Source organism: Gastrolobium bilobum, unplaced genomic scaffold (assembly GCF_033153095.1).
Source record: "Gastrolobium bilobum isolate Gb01-03AN ecotype WA unplaced genomic scaffold, APGP_CSIRO_Gbil_v1 utg26664, whole genome shotgun sequence".
Lineage (NCBI taxonomy): Eukaryota > Viridiplantae > Streptophyta > Magnoliopsida > Fabales > Fabaceae > Gastrolobium > Gastrolobium bilobum.
Genome location: NW_026900121.1, coordinates 116,591 through 137,022, shown reverse-complemented (window position 1 = coordinate 137,022; position 20,432 = coordinate 116,591). Strand labels below are relative to the sequence as shown.

The following is a 20,432-nucleotide window of genomic DNA, read 5'->3' as shown; positions in this document are numbered from 1 at the left end:
CAACCCCAAACTGGGTCATCCACCCAAAGAGTTGAGGATACTTCCTCTTCTAAACAAACCAAAGCAGATTATGCTATGCCAATCCAAACCCTTCAAGCCTTCCAAGACCAAGGTTTGACTCATCTACCAAAGAAAACCTGGGCTGAAATACCCTCTGAAGATGAACAGGAAGAAAGTCTTTCTGTTTTGATTGATAACTTAAAAAATAAGCAGATTTCTAACCGTCCAAACAGGGCCCTAAAAATTCAACCCAAACCAATCTTTACCCAAAATTCAAAAGCTCAAACACCATATATCCCAAAAAACAATTTCCTAGAAGTTATTCAGATGGAACCAGCCTACTGGGATAATAAGCCAACCAAAGTACCTGCGAAGATCTTTCCCAAAGACTTCAAAGGCAATCAATTTCATTTCAAACCCCTTTCTTCAAATAAATTCCAAAATTTCTATGAGTTTGTTTTACTTGATTCAAACTCTATTTCAATCAAACATTATAGAAGTCCAAAAGACCCCGAGTTTATAACTCACTCAACTATCCAGATTCTGAAAGTAATTACTCCATCAGAATATGGAAACCCAAACAAAGTTACTAAATTTTCCCAACCTTATGATCCAATCGGTTATAATTACTGGGATTATGAATTAGCCTGGACTAATGTATTCTTTATGCAAAATAAAGAAAATAAACACTCTTGGTTAATTTATTTTAAACAAAATGTTCAATATAAATTCCCTCAATGGTTTATCAAATGGTGGGATTATTTTGGACCAATCCTTGATATCCTTCCACCTATGGTGTTTGAAGGATTAACAATATTTTCAGAAAAATTTGACAAACTGACAGATCCGTTCCCAATAGATCTGCACTTCTTCTCTAGATTTTCTCTGGCATGGATATTTTCATGGCAGTATCATTATGGAGATAAATCTGGCACCAAACTCCCAATACTTAAACGACAAGCATTTGTTAAATGGTGGACGGAATTTGATGCATCTAGAGCTTGCCCAGAAAATGTCAAGCTTTGGTTTAAACAACATCCAAAATATATTAAACCAGCTGATCCAGAAAATTGTACTTTCTTGAATCAGAAGGCCAAAATTACAGCAGCACTATCTGCTTCAACCAGCAAAGAAAGCTTTGCAAAAAATTTGCAGAGCATCCTCCAACTCCTTAAAGAAGAAGAAACTGGAAATTCTAAACAGAAAACTGGTTCACCTTCTCCATCCATCTCCTCTTCAGCAGATGACTTCTACCAAAATGAAGATGACTGTTTTGCCTTAGACTTGGCAGAAGATTGTTGAAGTAGCTGATGTCAGAATGACATAAGCATGACGTCAGCAGAAATGACGCAATCAGTGACGCAATCAGAAGTGTCGGCAGATACTGTAGTCAAAAATCTCAAAAGTGTCGGTAGTTACTGTGCACTCAAACTTGCACTGTTGAAACAGTTCCGGTTTCATGACCTGTACTGTAGAAATAGTGTTTTTTAGTCTATATATAGGATTTCTTCAGATTGTTGAAGGCATCCTTTTTATTTGCTGAGTTTAGAGAGATAGTCTAGAGAGAGAGACTGCGAGGTACTTCTGAGTTTTCTCTTCTTCTCTGTTTTCTCTTTCAATCTTTAACTGTAATCGTTATGTTTCCTTATGTTTGAATAAAATAAGTTTCTATATCTGCTGATGTAAAATCAATTCTTCTCTTCTCATCCCCTCACGCTAGTGGAATTACCCCAGCGTTCACTTTAAATTTATTTTATGTTTTAATTTATGCATTTTAATTTCAGTCATTTATTTCATATAGTAGTTCGTTTACTTTCCTGCTTTCCATTTCTGCTCTAGTTTACTTCTTTTCCCTCCTCACACTTCCGGAACCCACTGGTATATATATATATATATATATATATATATATATATATATATATATATATATATATATATAGGATTTGTTTTTTCTGCAATTACTGCATATAAGTTATATGCAGTAAGCCTAATACAACGTCGTTTTGAGCAAAATCATGGTGTTTTTGTAATTTTAATTTATTTCAGGGTTATAATAGTCTTTATATTTATAATTTTGTAAGATTTCAATACCAAAACAACGTCGTTTTGAGAATAAATGCAGATAATTTATTTGCATTAACTGCAGATAATTTATCTGCATTAACTGCAGAAACATTTTTCCTATATATATATATGGGAAAAAGAGTTCTCATGTTGTAGGAAAACTCTTTCTCATGTTAGTGAGAGTTCGTTTTACGTGCAATAATTTTTTTTATTTTCTTTCTTTTTTATGTGTGGGCCCCAGTATGAATTTGAGTGTGTAGAAAACTTTTCTCCTTTCCAATAACATGAGAAATGCATCGTCCTATATATATATATATATATATATATATATATATATATATATATATATATATATATATATATATATATATATATATATATGGTAAAATTATTTCTGCAGCCGCTTTATGTACAGCCACGACAAGTGTATGGTTATGATTCCCCACATTTAATGCTTTCATCCTTTATATGATTATGATTCCCCGCATTTAATGTTTTCAAGTATATATATGGCAAGTATTTGATTGTTGCACGTACAGAAATATAAACCCATATATATATATATATATGTGGAAAAATGATTTGTAAGTAACTTGTGTCCTTTTATTAATTAATAACTATGCACTAAAGGTAGTATATAGTTATAATATTAAAATTTATACTTCTTTCTCTCTTATTATATATTTTGCAGACGTGAAAAGTAAAAAAAGTAAAATTTCAATAGTAATTATAACTATATACTTTTTTTTTGTATATATAATTATAACTATATACTATTCTTAATGGGTTCACTTTTTTTGCAGTTACTGCAGATAAGTTATCTACCGTAAGCCTAATACGACGTAGTTTTGGGGCGAATTTTGTAATTTTAATTTATTTTAGGATTATTATAATCTTTATAATTATAATTTTTTAATATTTCAATCCCGAAAAGACGTCGTTTTGGGAGTAAATGCGGATAACTTGTCTGCAGTAACTGCAGAAATATTTTTTTGATTTTTAATACATAGTTATAAATTGCTAAAAGAATATAAGTTACACGACAAACTTTTAACCCAATATGTATATATACACCTCCTTCGAGTCATAGGCCTAAGCGAAACGTTGTGATACTTATTTAATGAATTAATTCTTATTGGCTTCTAATTAACTAGTTTATGTAAAGGGATATGTTATTCTACCTATCATTTTTTGTGTCAACCTTTGCCTACCATTCTAAAAGGCCATTAGATTATAATCTTAATTAACATTTATCTTTCTCTCTGCTCTTTAGATTCTGATCCAACGGTATTGGAGAGTGATAGACAAGAATAGACAGAAAAATAGTAGGTAAAATAATTTATCCAGTAAAGTAAAAATAATGCCCATTGCCAAAATCAATGTTTTAAAACCCGGGACTCGGTGACCCGGTGGATTCCCCAGTCCGAGCAGGTAGTTGGACCGCTTCTGCAGTCAACCCGAATTGGACCTGTTGACCCGGCCGAAACCCGGCGACCCGGGTTAGACCGGTTATTCCTTTTTTTTTGGTAAATTTTGTTTTTTTTATAAGAACTCTTGAATTAAATCATATTCATATTTTATCCGTATCATGTCAAGCAGAAAAGGTACATTTAACTTATATTACAATTTTAATCCAATATTAGGATATGGTCTAGAGCTAGAAGCTTAGAAGTATATAATATTTGCTATCATTGAAAATCAATTTATTTTTTGAAGCTCATTGATAGTTTTCTTATGTGAATTTTTATTAATATAAGTAATATTTTTATATTTTTAATATGTGAACAGTAAATCGGTTCAACCCGGTTGAACCAGTAACCAATAACCCAGTATTTCGACCAGTTCGATAACCGGTCCGAATTTTAAAACACTGGCGAAAATACTGATAGGTGGCGGTTATGATAATAATTAAGCATAATAACCAATCAATCCCGATCTTTGTTTAATACTTTTGCGGCATTATTTCCAAGTTCCAACACTACCAATGTTATTAAGCTATGGGGTTTTTATCGCCACTCAACCTCGGATTTAAACAACTTGCTTAAATTATTTAAAAAAAGAAAAAGAAAAAGTGGCGGCTATGAAATTCTTTTCTGGTACCATAAGAATGGGCAGTCGAAGGAGCCATCACAAATTATTTTAATTTCATGCAAAAAGTGTTCGTATCTATAGGTTCGTGCATTTTAGTGTGTGTTTATATATCCCACGTGCTTGAAGGATAAGTGTAATAACTAACCATCCATGTAAGACTTTATCGAGGCCATGCTTTGTCAAGTTCATCGAATTTATCTATCCTCGAGTTGATGGTGGCTGGGCCAATTTGGGAAAAAATATATCCAGGGCCGCTGTAAGTATATTATTTACTCAATTTGAAAAAAAAAAATTATTTATTTTACCCACCCTTTTACGGTTAACATCATATAAATTTTATTTTTTTCTATTTTTGATAAAAGAGTACATACTATCAGAATATGATTCTAATTTTGTCAATCAGCTATATAATTAATCCTGATAAGTAATATAGTAGTTTCTCTAATTAAAATAGTAGGTCTAAAGTTTTAGAGTTTTCAATTATCTTTAATCACTACTAGAAAATACTTGTATAGTGACGGAATTGCTATGAAAAATCCGTCGCTAATTTCATTCTCGCTACTATTTTCCGTCACAAATTCTCTCGCAAACGATTTTGTGAGGGAATTTGTGACGAAAAGTAGTAGTGACGATGAAATTAGCGACATAATTTCCATAACAATTTCGTCGCTATTTAGGTTTTTTCTTGTAGTTAATTAGGTTCAATTCATGGGGGTCACAAGGAAATTAACATAATTTACAAGACAAAAACTGTCAAAATTGTTATTTCTTCAGCGATTGCATATTTAATTGTTCACGCAGGCATCCTTAAACCCCCAGCGTGTATTGTGCAAAGTCAAAGACCGAGACGAAGTGATGTCAATACTTACTGGATTGATTTGGTGTCCGTAGATAGCTAGGTCCAAAGTTTATTGCTTTCTTATATGTTGGTCATGGTTCATGTATTATACTTCTCACTGTAATATATGATGTGATATGTTAACCAAATAGGAGAATGCTAAATTTCTCTCTCTCTTATGTTAGTTATTTAGTTACGAAAGACCGTATTAAGGAAAAATCAAAGTGCTCCACATTATCAGTTAGCTTCAGGAAGTGTTTTTCTAAATATTGAGAAAACAAACTGCATGCCCACTAAGGTTGCACTTGTGATTGCCTCTATGATGGCTATTTAAGTGTCTCATCTTCTTAGGTCCTTATGTTTGCTTTCTTATTCAGTCTTATACTCCACATAAGTGTACAAGGTGAGAGCATAGAAGCACTCTAGAAACCATAGTTTGTAACACCCTTAAAACCCGAAATTACGAGCAAGAGAAAGAATAATACAGGAGGTATTTATAATCCTATCTTTCAAGTCCCTAACAAAAAAAAAATTAGTCTCAAATTTCTCAAGAAATTCAAAGGGGACCTATTTATTTGATATCGTAGTCTCTTATAAATTTCAAAAAAACCCACATTAGTCATTCAAAAGGACTAAAATGGATCCACTTTGAATTTCATAAGGACTAGGTGATTAATTTTTTTTTTGTAAGGAACTAAAGTGAGAATTAAATTTTTATTAGAGACCAAAAAGAATATTTACTAAAAAAATCAAAGAAAAGCTGAACGCTTTTGAAGTTTGCAAAATTGTTCACCGAGGAAATTAGTAGAGGAAAAAAAATTTATCCGAAAATCTCAATTTTCAGAAATATAATTTTCACGTTCAATCTATGATAATATTCAAAAATTAAAATTTTAAAAATTTTAATTTTTCGAAAATCCTGAAAAAAAATCTTGTATCAAACCAGTGGCGAGATTTCTCTCCCGACCCGATTGAGCGTCGAATTCTAGGGGTTTTAGATTTCCAATGCGTTTTGTTTGTAAACTATTTGAGTTGTAAATATAACCTCTTCCATATAAAAAATATTAATCTCATATATTCATGAGATAAGTTATATTTATAAATTTTTTGTTAATAAATTTTTATAAATTATATTATGTGCTATATATAATATATGCTTAAATAATATGTACTGCTTGTAATATAAAGTTTAGTTTATAAGAATTTATAAATATAAAATATATAAATTTTAGTTAAACAAAAGTCTTTAACTGCTACTATCGTTTTCAGTTGAAAAACGGAATCCGAGTTCTAGGTGAAGTCATATTATTGGTCAGTATATGAATTAGGTAAGTATGAACCAAGTCTCGAGCGTTCAATCAATCTGCGTCCAGGCCCCGCGTTGATTATTCTCAAGTCCAATCAGTCCCTTAAAGTTAAGGCAAATCGAAGAAGAAAAATAATCGCTTTTACACTTTCGCATCTATTTCCCCGATGTCTTTTACGTGGAAAATTAATTAATAAATATTTGTCAAAATGCTAGGCAACAAGTCGTCTAACACATCAATGATCATTGATCAGGATATAACTATGCTTTCTCGTCCCCAACCATAATTTTTCACGCGCTTTAAGGTGCTGTTTGGTATATAGATTTTGGGTGAAATGATGAAAAAATGAGATGGGAAAAATTTGTTTATCATGATTGGTACGAGTAAAAACAAAAAACAAAATCCTGATATAATTTATTTCCCATCAATATGGTTTTGAACTATACATAAGCAAAAAAAATTCCATATTACCCATGGGATTGTTTTTTTCCCACACCAGGAAAGGAAACGTGTTTTCATTTAGTAAATGCCCTGATAAGACAATAACAGATATGTCAAAATGATAGGTAATTTTGTTATTTTAGTTCAGATTTCCATCAATATTTACCACCAATCAAACATAACATTAGTAAAATTAACTCAACTTTTTCGGTAAAATTTTGGCCTATCAAACACTTTTTCGTAACTTACTTGGAAAAAAATATTTCTCACCATATTTCTGCAAATCTTTTTTATTTCAATAAAAGAATATCTCTTATATCAAATGCCCCTTAAAAGTAGAATTTCGTTGAATAAGAAAAACAAAAATTAGAGAAGGGTCGTGAAAGTAAATAAAACGAGATTGAAAATATTTTTACATATTGAGTTTTTTATTTCTCTGATTTACTTGAGTAAATGAGATTAATTTACTTAAATAAATAAGATTTATTTATTTGAGTAACTTACTTACTTGAGTACACAACACTTATTTATTTAAATAAGTTATTTACTCAAATAAAGATCGTAGTCTAAGAATAAAGATAGATTAAAATATAAGATATGATATTATGTTTTTTTTTTCATATTTACTCTATCTACTTCTCTCCAATATCATTATATTATAATCTCAGCTAACTTTTATTCTTTTTTTCTCATTTCGAGATTCTGATCTAATAATATTAGAGAGAAATAAATATAATAGACATAAAATCTTATACGGTGAAATATAATTAGAAAATGATTAATTGATAATATTTTACAAAATAGGGACAACATAATTAACCCCATGCCTTTTGTTTTCGTACGAGAATGATGTAATGCTGAGTGTTACACAGACCAACTGCACAACGTGCAGTCAAAATTTCAGGGCTCTAGCATTTTGTATTGCGTTTATATATATAATTTTTGAGAAAAATACTTTTGATATTGAATGAAAATTATTTTCTTATATTGTGATTTTTTGATTTATGTGTAATTTTTTTTCCAGCAAATATAGAGTCCACTACTAATTATATCATAACATAAGAAGACAGTTCACATATAATATAAGAAAATCAAAGCTCATAATTTTGTAGTAAAACAAAAATCTTTTAACTGCTAGTATCGTTTTCAGTTGAAAAACAGAATCCAAGTTCGAATAGAAAATACGATATACGTAGGAAAGTTCTCGGGGAAGTCGTACTGGTCAGTATATGAATTGGTAAGTGTGTACCTTGTCACGAGTGTCCAAACAATCTGCATCCAGGCCCCGTGTTGATTATTCTCTGGTCCAAACAGTCCCTAAACTTAAAAGACAAATCGAAGAAGAAAAACAGTCCCCTTATTCACTTTCGCATATCTTTCTGTGGGAGAGAGTGACCAAAATGACACGCTTTGGCAAAAAAATTACCAAAATGCCACGCGAACAGTAAAATTTTTCAAACTGCCACGCGGCATAATTCGCTACACAGTGTAGCAAATTATGTATGCAAGTAATTCGATACACAGTGTAGCGAAATATGCCACGTCAGAACCAAAAATGCCACATGTCAAATTTTGCAAAATTCGCGAATTTTGCAAAATTTGACATGTGGCATTTTTGGTTCTGACGTGGCATATTTCGCTACACTGTGTATCGAATTACTTGCATACATAATTTGCTACACTGTGTAGCGAATTATGCCGCGTGGCAGTTTGAGAAATTTTACTGTTCGCGTGGCATTCTGATAATTTTCTTGCCAAAACGTGGCATTTTGGTCACTCTCCCTATCTTTCCCCGGTGACTTTTGCGTGGAAAAATAATTAACAAAGATTTGTCCAAATGCTAACAAACAAGTTGTCTCTAACACCTAGAAGATCATGACATAACTATGCTTTCTAGTCCCCAACCACACTTTTCACGCGCTTTAAAGGGTGAATTTGGTTTAATTAGTACAAAATTTAGAGGAGAGTGAAATTAAATAAAACGAGATTGAAAATATTTTACATATTTGTTAATAGATATAGTTATAAAATTAGTTTAAACCTATTCCCATGTTATATATATAATTTAAAACTATTAGTTGGAGTACACATAAATTGAATTGTGTGATTTGAATAATTTATATTTTTTGTATAACAAATAATAATTTTTTACTCTATAATACTTTTGCTATTTCTTTTTATTTTGTATTTTACATTTATCTATTTTTAAGCCTTAATGGGTAAGGGACTAAGGGTTATTCACGGGTGAATACACTAATATGTATTAATTTCTTGTGTCGGAATGGAAACGCAACATGAACATAAGCAATGGTGGATCGAGGCATAAAATTTAGTGAGAGGAGCGAAGAATTTAAAATTCATACTAAATTAGGTACAAAAACACAGTAGTGGGCTATACGTAATCAAATTTGAAGAAATTTCCAAAAAAAAAAAAATGTGTATGGGAAAAAATCAAGATGAAAGGGGCGAACATATGTTATACAACCTTTTTTTAATTGTGATGTAGTCTAAGACAAAAATTTGATCGCATGGCATGGTATGAGCTAGCTAACTCTGGCAATCAAACATTACCTCGTTGTCATGAAAATTTCTTCAATAGTCGTGTAGTACTGAAAAATCAGTACTATACTTACTAAAATTATGAAAAAAAAAATAATCTACTTAATTGTATTTATTTTATCCATTTTTTTATTATTAATATTACATGAGTTTTATATATTTTTACTTTATAATATAAAATGTACTACTAGGGGTGTTACTCCATTGCCATAGATTATGGGAGTGGCTGATTAGTGATTAGCACAAAATTAAATTAGCCAGGCACGAGTTAGCTGGGAACGCTAGCTTACACACAAATATTAAATGCATGCTCTAGTACTTTCTACTTCGAACTCCCATTATATCGACCATGCCACATTGATGACTTTTCTTTGCCTGACAATATTTTCACGCGGTGATGGTACCATAAGTATAGGTTGAACCAGTGATTTGGCCATCAAAAGTAGTAGCGATGTTCTAATTTTCTTCTCCCGAAGTGTTTAAGGTTCTTACTAGTTATAAATTTTTATAAACTAGTCCTTGAAACCTATAACAACAATACATAATAGTTTGCAAATGATCATAAATATTCGTTGATAAGAACCCAAAAATCAATACACGAAGTGTTTTGTAAACCCCCTCCAACTTCTTTTTTTTTTTTTTAAAAAAAAAAAAAAACTTTGAGTATGGATCGTTGCAATAAACAGTTTGACCTTTGCCACGAACCTTAACGCTTTTATTCACATGCATGGCGCACACTAATCATACTGATACACTTAAGACAAACACTAATCACAAAGCACATACCATGTTACACTCTTAGCAGAAGAATGAACGAGAGAGAAAGAAAGAAATCAGATATTGAGGTAGTGTTTGGTTCGGGACATATCAAAATTATCTCATCTAAGTGTAAGTGGGTATCCTAAAACACCACGTTTGGTTGAGGACAACGTTGAACTTAGCCATCATTCCTCCTTGCCCAGCTATCGAAAGATGAGTGAAAAATGGATGAAAAACACGGATTCAGTTTCCCTCTCCGACGATGGTATTGCTGAGAAATCCATTTTGATGGAAAATTTAGATGAAAAATAAGACAAGTCTACCCTCGTTAATCCTAGTTGTACCCCAAATTCGAACACCAGTCTGACTTCGTGAACTTGCACCGAACATCCCTATCCCGTTCCATATTTGTTCTTTGTGCAGCTCTGGAACCCAAACCGTTGAAACCCAAACCTCACTATGAATGAGGAAACCCAGATGCTTGTGTTCGGTTATCAGGTAATGGTAACATTTCTGTTTTTTGGAATCAAGTTTAGTCTGTAGTTAATGGAAAAGCGTCTAAAAGTTTGTTGTCTTTCGTAGCACGTTCCTTTTATTTAGCTAGTGAAAGAAGAGTCCCGTGAACCGGATCTAGCGCGAAGTACAAGCCGGTGGTTTGAAGACCAGCACCCGATTTGTTTTCGTTCAGACAAGGGATCCTCTTATTTTCGTCACAATATTCCGGTAAGACTTTGTGGATTTCTTTGCAGGAATCGAAGGCATATTTAAAAAAAAAGTTTCTTCCTTTGAATCTTGATGCTGATGATAATATGTCTATGTTAATGTTTGACCTTCATGTCTCCCGTTGTCTGTGAAATCCTTCGTTCCGGGTTTATGATAAATTCCTCCTTCAGGCGCAGGACCCACTTGGTTCAATCATTCTCTGTTGTGTTCCTCTACTGGTTCTATGTTTTTTCATTGTTCTGCAGTTTAAAGTGTATTGCAATTTTAATCCTATAAAAATCAAGAAAAAAATATGGGTAACACTTGCACCCTTTACAAAAATAAATTAGTTTATACTATTACATCTTTATCAATGGATAGCACCAATCAACCAGACTGTATCCTACTTTATCATTATACAACTCATATTTGTGTTTTTTTTAGTCTTTGTACGAGATATTTCTATAAGCATTGTGGTAAAACTATGTCCTCAAGTACAATTATGACAAAGGCCCCCTCAACAATCATCAATTCAATGACATACTGGTTGAGAAAAGTTAACTATACAATTGAAATGCTCTCTACTGCCACACACTCATTTATAATGCATCAATTCAATAAGAAGCGACAAATATACCTCATTTAAATTCAGTGTGAAAACTTTCATAACTATGAGGGTGAAAACAAAACATAACGTGAAAATGAATACATTAGAGTTCTTGTATATAAAAAATACAAAACAAACTATTTGATTTATTGTCTGTGTGATTGAAACCCCTGTTAGCTTAAATAACCTTAATGTTGTCGCGAACAGCTACAAGTTGATTTTCTGTGTTACACCCAATAAAGAAAATAGCAACTCATATTAGCTTTTTTCAACTTATTTTTCAGCACATGAAGATATAAGGCATCGATCCTATCCATGTTTGCCTACTTACTTTATTGCCTGTACAAAAGAAACTCAAGCAATTTGATTTGTTTCTTCTGACTTTGGCATGCTTATACACTTGCATTTAGCTCGTTTTTCACCCAGAGTCTGCATAAAGTAACTAAAAATAGAAGGTGTCTGGTTGCTGGGTTGTTGGCAAATTTCGAACACTAATTATACCTTCAAAGTGATAGCTTGTCATGGAAGCCAAACTACTGCCACTCTTTTTTTTGTGACTGTGGTACTCACATATTTTTTGGTACTTGTTGTGCTACTGCAACTGTTAATGGTTGATGTAATTTTTTGGATGATGTATATACCACTATGTTGTAATTTTAGGTTATAGACTAGCTATAGGGTCATCACACAAGCATAGTTAATGTTGTGTCAATATTGTCCACTGTTCATGTAGGTGTACTGTCATGTGTGTTATAAACAGATTTAATTGGGAGTTTTTTGTAACTACTACATTATAAAACTATGCTGTAATGCACTTGGATTCTGATATTAATTATGTTTCGTTTTCTGTATGTTGTAATTTTGTGCCTAATGCTGCTTCTCATGGGAATGAACCCTACTGCATTCATAAAGCAGCTAATATAGACCCTTCTCTGTTGTCGATATGTATAGTGTTGAGCAGGTACTGCCGTACTGGGAAGCACTGCATACTGCTTCTGATGGAAATGATAACTTGCTTCTAGTTTGAATGTATCACATAACTGTCATGTGATTTCAGAATGATGGAAGGACACATTCTTGATTCATATACTACTTTCAGTAACATTTTTCTTTTTAACCCGTATGCCACTTTTGGATTGTGTGTGTTGCAGGAATATTCACTTGTGTGCAGTGTGATGACAATGGTGAAAACCCAGCATGGGAAGCCATTGGATATGAAGTTGACACTGATGGGAACACAAGCATAAAATTCACAAAGAGAGGCATCTTGAAAAGGGAATAGTGGAAGCTATGAATGAGACCAACTTGAGTCTGCCTGAGTCTCTTGTTCAGTAAAGGTCTTCAAGTTGCTGTGGATGCTGAAAACAAATTGGTCAAGATGAAATCATGTGATGTAGTAATTGTTGGGTCTGGTTGTGGGGGAGGAGATGCAGCTACTGTTCTTGCAAGTTCAGGACTGAAGGTGCTTGTTCTTGAGAAGGGTAACTACTTTACTCCCAGGGATTATTCTTCTCTAGAAGGGCCCTCTATAAATGAACTTTACGAAGTAGGAGGAACATCAAATTGGGCTGCTGTTATAGGTACATGAAGATGACTTGGTTGCTCAGTTCTTGAACTTTGTTGAGGTGAAGAAGGCCTTGGGGGTGAATGAATCATTTGTGTATGAGTTATGCAGTAACATTGTTGATGCTGCATTACATGCTGATGTGATGAAAAGTGTGAAATATATGGTAGAGCACTTGGTGAGTAAGAGCAGGGTGTTGTTATACCAAGGTCGACATGATTTGAGGGATGGAGTGGTACAAGTTGAGGCATGGGTCAAGACAATGAAATGGGAAGGAATTTTGGAGTTTCTGAATGCAGAAAGGAAGATTTGAAAGGTGAATGGAGAGCTTTCTGGGTATGTACAAAGTTGGAAGACACTCACCAATGTTGTGGTTTTGGGTGCTGGGCATCTTGTGCCTACTGAGAAGGCTGTGAATTCTCAAGCAATGATAGAAGACTGGGTTTTGGGAAGGGGTTTGTTTGAAATAGTGCAACGCGAAATTGTTTAATGAAATTCCACTTGGTTGTATTTGTAGTGAACGGGCAAGGTTAAACTGTGAATGAGATTAAACTATGAGCTTTATGTCATTGCAGGAACTGTATTATACTTCACAGTTAATGAATAAAGTTCACTTAGTCATATAGTTTATCTGTCAGAAATAAATTTCTTAACAGTTTTATGTTCTTTAAGCAGATTTTGTTATTATTAATATTATTATTATCAGATTTGAATTTATCATATATTTGATTATTAATACGAACAATTTAGCAATGGAAATAAAAAATTAAGTTAAACGTTAACAATAAGAAAAGGTTACACACCATTTTATATTATGAAAAATAAAAAAACATGTATTTGTTGACTGGTGTAGTTGTTTGTTTACGATTTTCAGAATTGATTCCTAAAAATAAAAGTAACATGAAGATAGTTTTGCTGTGAACAATTACACTGCATAACATTACCACCTAGCAATGAGATGAGAATACAGCAAATTGTTCTGAGCAGTAATATATAGCTTGAGCAAAAGTATGTTATGATTTTTCTATTTTTCATTTTAAAAGAGTATTACCCCATTATAAGTCTTGGGATGATGTAGGCTATTTTCTCCATAATGCATGAATAAAATCCATACGTGCACTGCATACGGTTTAATACTTACTCTCAGAAAAAAAATTCTGTTATTCATACGTGCACTGCATACAGGGTTATATTGTGTTGGGGGTTATTTTGTAATTTGATTAAATTTTCCCATTTATATTTTATCTTCAACCAAACACACATTCAGTAATTTAACTCAATTTTGCTGGTAAAATTTTGCCCAACCAAACAACTTTTTTAAAACTTTCCTATCTAACTCACTTTCCCCGGAGATTTCTAGTATTTACATTTCCCTATTATTATAAAATTTCTCCCCAATCAAACACTACCCGAAAGAAAACATTGGTTTATTCATATTCACATACCGTACACTTCAAAGTACAACTATTCATACACTCAGCTACTTAGGGATTGCATATGCTTTAATTCCCTTAACTTCCTAACTGACTCATACGTACTACTATACATGTATATCAAATACTCTCCTACTTTAACGCAACTGCCATCTGCCACGTCAGCTACGCAAAGTCTTTTAACCACGGTGGAGTTCTCTTTCCATGACTAAAACTCACTCTTTTTCTCCAGCTTGTCACTTGTAATATCCTTTATTCGAGTTCTTAGCAATCCCATTGATAGACATTTTAGATTTACGAAACCGCTTCTGTTTGGATAGTCGTTCGGCAAACCTGCAACAGAATTATTTAAGCGTAAAACTATGATCGAAAGTAAGGTAGGGTACCATTCCTATTCCTATATACAGTTTTATTATACCCGCGCTATTCCTGAGTTTTGTTAAATCAGGTGCATAAATATATTTAATACCTCTTGAGGGCTTCCTCGTTTGTTTCATAATGGTTAACAGGTTCGTAAATGCCAGTCTTAAAGTTAACCTTAGAAACTGGTTTCTTCAACAATGATTCTCCAACTTTCACGAGATCATTCAAATTCTTCTCGCTGGCCACGTCTACCGAAGATAAGTCCCCACTTAATGTATCGTCCTACAAATTTTGAATAAATTTTATATAAATGTTAATTTGTAAATATAAGAATTATTTATATAAGAATATGTGTATAATTAATGAGAACCTGGATTCGGAGGTAGTTATGTTCAGATTTGAGTGCTCGGAGTAAAGAGGCTAAGTGAAAGTCAACCATGTCAGAACTGGCTTGACTAAAGGCATCAATTAAAGGGGTGCTACCATTGGTTGTGGCTATCCAACTCAAGATGCCCCATTGAGCTGCCTCATCTGCACTGTATTTCTTTTCCTGTTTTGGAGACCCTGTTCCCAAGGATATCACCAAAAACCGCTCGTATTGCATCGCTTCTACATTTACATTTGCAATTGGCCCGTTCTGGCAAATTTTGTTCGTCACTTCCGCTATCGCAACCAGCGTCTGGAAGGCCAAAAAGATCACCTTTTTATGTTGATTATAGTTAAATCGCTAAAGTCAGTTAGTTAATTAAACTGCATGCTAAAAGCTATATATCTCCAATAACTATCAAGCACGTGTTGGCTCCAGCTTAACAAGTTATAGGGAGAGCTTTACCGTCCCTAATAATCCAAATTAATCAATTAACCAATAAACAGGTAGAAAAAAATAAAAATAAATTTTTTTTGAGTCCCTAACAAAAAAATACCGTCATCACTTTAGTCTCTTACCAACAACAAAAAAAAAATTAGTCGTTTGATCCTTATGAATTTCAAAGGTGAATCCATTTTAGTCCTTTCGAGGGACTAATGTAGGTCTTTTTTGAATTTGTAAAAAATCACGATTCCAACTAAATGGGTCCACTTTGAATTTCTTAAGGACTTCGTTACTATTTTTTTTTGTAAGGGATTACAATAGGGACAATATTTTTTTGTTAGGGATCCAAAAGAGACTTTACTTTAAAAAAAACTATATCTAGTGGACAATTGCAGCAATATATATGTATTAAGAGACCCATTACGATTGGATTAACAAATTATAACGGTTGACATTAATTGATTTTAATTTGCATCTGTTAAGATTTGATTAGCAAATTATAATGATTAACATTAAATTAATTAGAAAAATAAAACTGTAACCTAATTTAAATTATTCTGTATCTATATATCCAATTGTATAACTGTTGTAATCAGTCTTAATTTATCTCTCAATCAATAAATTAATGAATTCTTCCTAGAATATTTGAAGTAATATAAAATCTATTTTATATTAAAGTAAATTTGCAGTACTGGGTTATTTGCAGCGACGCCACCGTCTATAAGGTTGAACTCGCTTATCACTTTGCCATGGTCGATTTTGGTCTCAAAGTAATGAGGTGGAAGATATGTTGGAGCTGCCGAGGTTGCAATGCATATATCCGACATCAATGCATTCAAATCTGGCCTCTTCTTCAGCTGCGGTATCCAATTTGAAAATATATTAATATTTCATATGTAAGATGGGGATATTTATGCATATGAACGGGGAGATAGTATACTTCCAATCTCTTATAACTATTTTTGTTATGTTTTGGATCAAAATCAAAGCTCTCATTTTGGTGTTAATTGAATTATAACAATAATGATTTGAAGAGGTAGCAATGCAAAAGACGTTATAAATATAACTAACCTTATATAATAATTTTTTATTTTCTCATGTTATATAATATGAGGAAGGATATTCTTAGAGACCAAAATTTTCTACTACCAACTTACTACCTATTTAATTACCATTGGATCAGCATTCTCTCTCCTTGATCCAATAATGATTAAATTGGTAGTAAGTTAGTAGTAGAAAATTTTGGTAGTAAGAATATCCTCCCTCATATGATATATAATAAATTTAGATAAGAGAAATGAACCTGGAAGCTGGAAAAGATGGTGGGTTGAAGGCGCTTGATGTCAAATGCTGGGATGACAACATTGGTCAGTGTTTGGTCCAATTTTGTGTCTCCTAGTTTTCCCCTAAGAAGGCTACGTAAATACTTGCCGCTATACCGGGGTCGACCGAACAGATTTTTGGTGAGCTTCACGATATTTGACAATAAATTACTGCACAAATAACGGTACCATTACACTGTAAATTAGGACATCATGTACTTTGATTGATTTGATGAAGTTAAAGTATGCAATATTTACTTATTTTGTGGGAAGATTTTTGGACTATGCTCAAGGAAGAATTCCTTAATATCTTTGGCAGCGTATAAGGGTCGATTTTTTTCATTTGGAGCAGTAAGCATTGTAGTCACTAATCCACCAGTACTTGTTCCCGCAATCACGTCAAAGTAGTCTGCCAATCTTGCCTGATCACCATCCAGCTTCTGCATGAACCATAAGATGACAAAATGATTAAAAGGTTTAAAATCTCGACTATAGTTAATGGGTAATCAATCCACTTCTCATCTGCAAAAAATTCTTCTCATGTCATCCATTATAATTATATATTTGAAAAGTACATAGTTATAATAATATTAAACAAAATTTGAAAAAAAAAATTAATATTATAATTATGTATTCTTCAAAATACTAATTATATTGGTTGACATGAGAAAAAAATTTAGCCGTGAATTTTAATGGAGTGTAGTTTTATGGCTTTGATGTGAGCTTTGATATGTTACCTGAAGCTCTGATTCCAAGAAACCAAGTATAATTCCAGGAATGATTCCCCTAATGCCACCCCCATCAATACTGAGCACGGTAATTAGGTGTTTATCATCACTTGGAATTGGAGGTAAGGGTGCTTTTGTTGTTTCCATTTGAGTTTGATGTGTTGCCACGAGAGAGATATGGAATGGAGGAAGGCTACAAAAGAAAACTCTTAAAATCTTCAACAAGCTTGTTTGATTAATTTGATCGAGGAGTTCTTAGGTGTATGTATATATATAGGGATAGGATCCGTTTACAAACTTTTTTTGTAAATTACACTAAGTACGACCGGTCGTACACTGCATAATTAAAGTATGACTGGTCGTACTTAATCTTCCTCGTGTATATATATATATATATAGATCATGAACTATACAGAATAAAAATGTCGAGTATCCTTCTAATTATTGCCTCGTTTTTAGCGTGTTAAATTAATGTCCAGATACATAGAGAATATCAGTTAAAAATGTAGAGAAATTCATGTATTTATTACCTTGTTTTTATAGAGTTAAATTAATTTCCAGATATATAGAAAATATCAGTTTCCTATATCGCAGGGTATTACTCATATTGACTCGGAAATGGATCCTCTCATGTGTCAAAAAAATATGATATGATCATGTGAGAAGATCACAACCATACAAAGCTAAATCAACGGTTATGATTTCATAACTACCTATTTTATCATTTTTTCCCTTTTCCTTTTTTACCATTGATCTACCTTTGCATAGTTATGATTTTCCACATGACATGGTCATGTGAATTTTCACATTAGAGGATCCGGATCCTATTGACTTATTGAGTCCTTCTTCACATGTAAATCATGTTTTCTTTGTAGTGTTGGTCCCCGCAAGAGATGTATTTAAGACTATGCATGTATCAGAACCATATACATAACCTTAAATACGGACAGCAACCCTTTTCTGTAGCTATTTTTTCTATAGAGTAATTCTTCACATGCTAATCGTGTCTTCTTGTTAGCGAATTAGGCCAGTCAAAAGAGGAGATGCGCGGAGAAATGTCAAACATTCGAACCCTATACGATAAAAACATTGTTTTAAAAAAGTTGTCTTCTTTTTTAATCTGTTTGCTAGTGTTTTATATGCTGAAAACATTTTTTGTTTAAACTCAGCATACCATATTATATGTTTGTTTAAGCTCAGCATATCGCTTTTATATTTTCCCTTTTCCTTACATGATAGTGTGTTTGAAACAACAAATTTGAAGAATCAATTTGTTTAGTCTGGTTACCTGAACTAAATGAGTTGTTACTCTTTAGACTTCTTCTATTATGTTTGATGATGATGCTCAGTAGCGTGTTTCCACTAAAGGGGACTGGTTTAGCCACAGAGAGTCTAATACTGCTCAAGCTTGGGTACTAATTTGAGCGTGCTGAGGTTTCTGCAGGTGCATCCGTGTAAATAGGCTAGGCTTTGATTTAAATAGGTTAGATTTGTGTAAAAAATATTGGGTCTGGCTTAGCCTGTTAGCATGTGTAGCCCCAAATTACAAGTCTGACATGACCTATATTTAAAAAATAAAAGCTTTGGCCTAGGTCTGTTAACCTGTTTAAACCTATTAAACATTCAATAATTAAAAGAATAACTAAAATAATATTACTTTATTATTCAAAATTATTAAAGTAATAATTTTATTTATTTTATTTAAAATAAATAATACGATATAAGTAAGCCTGTAAGCTTATAGACCCGACATGTACAAAAAAGCCTGTGGCCTATTTTCTAAATAGATTTTCTTAAAAGCCTAGGGCTGTTCTATTTTACTATTTATAATAGGTCAAGTTTGGCATAATATAGGCTAGGTCGTAGGTCCCTGTAGATCGGCCTAACCCATTTACACCCCTAGGTGCATCACCCCCTTCAATAAATGGAGCACGCAACACATTAATTATAAATGCTATTATTGTATAAGCGAGTGTATCTTATGTTGTGAAACAAAATCAAGGTGGGTCCCACTAAAAAAAATTCAAGATGGGACCTACCTTTATTTTGTTTCACAACATAAGATACACTCTCTTATGTAACATAAGATTAGTTTTACCCATATATATATATATATATGGAAAAATAGTTATAACATTAAAGTTACTTTTTTTTTCTCTCTTCTCAGTCACTTTTCATAGTTATGAAGGGTAGTTGTAGATAACTTTATCTAAAGTGCTTTAGAAATGTTTACCCTTATATAGATTTATTATTTGTATTATCACTGTATATAACATTTCGTACAGTTAGCCCAAAACGACGTCATTTTGGGTGGGATAAAGGAAGTTCACGTTCAAAATTTATTTTAAAAAATGGAAATACTATATTTATTTTCACCTTTGCCTGGTTATGATTTTCCATATTTAATGCTTTATATTTATTTCCATCTTTGTATGGTTATGATTCTCCATATTTAATGCTTTCACACTATAAAATGACGTAGTTTTATATAAATGTATCAATGATTAGTTGCAGTCATTGTGCATCCGACAAACATATGGTAAAATTATTTCTGCAGTCATTTTACGTACAACAACGACAGGTATATGGTTATGATTTTTCACATTTAATGCTTTCATCTTTTGTATGGTTATAATTCCTTGCAGTTAATGCTTTCACGTATATATATGGTAAGTATTTGATTGTTGCACGTACAACAAGCTGTATAAATGTAAACCCCTGTGTGTGTGTCAGTGGCGAACCCAGGAAAAAAAAATTATGTCCGTATATTTAGTGGCGGGGGTTCGAGGGCAGCGCCCCCGAATTTTTTTCCTGTAAAGAAAGTTTAAATCAATGTTTAAACT

At 32.6% G+C, this 20,432-nt stretch overlaps 1 protein-coding gene across 1 annotated transcript; it reads right to left on the bottom strand.

Moving 5' to 3' along the window:
• Positions 1 to 14,601: 14,601 nt before the first annotated feature.
• LOC133295404 (patatin-like protein 2) lies at positions 14,602 to 17,736 on the bottom strand. The gene is made up of 7 exons (XM_061494235.1): positions 17,599 to 17,736; positions 17,120 to 17,301; positions 16,843 to 17,032; positions 16,232 to 16,396; positions 15,099 to 15,407; positions 14,835 to 15,010; positions 14,602 to 14,698 (listed from the first exon to the last, which is right to left on the bottom strand). Exons 1-7 carry the CDS (start codon positions 17,734 to 17,736, stop codon positions 14,602 to 14,604), a joined length of 1,257 nt encoding a protein of 418 aa, XP_061350219.1.
• Positions 17,737 to 20,432: the final 2,696 nt, after the last annotated feature.

What these genes read in the sequence shown, in the direction of transcription:
- LOC133295404 (XM_061494235.1), bottom strand. Translation starts at nt 17,736, where the DNA reads ATGGAAACAACAAAAGCACCCTTACCTCCAATTCCAAGTGATGATAAA. An exon ending in CCATCTTTTCCAGCTTCCAG is followed by an intron (nt 16,397 to 16,842) that starts GTTCATTTCTCT and finishes TGGATACCGCAG; the next exon opens with CTGAAGAAGAGGCCAGATTT. An exon ending in ATAACTACCTCCGAATCCAG is followed by an intron (nt 15,011 to 15,098) that starts GTTCTCATTAAT and finishes CAAAATTTGTAG; the next exon opens with GACGATACATTAAGTGGGGA.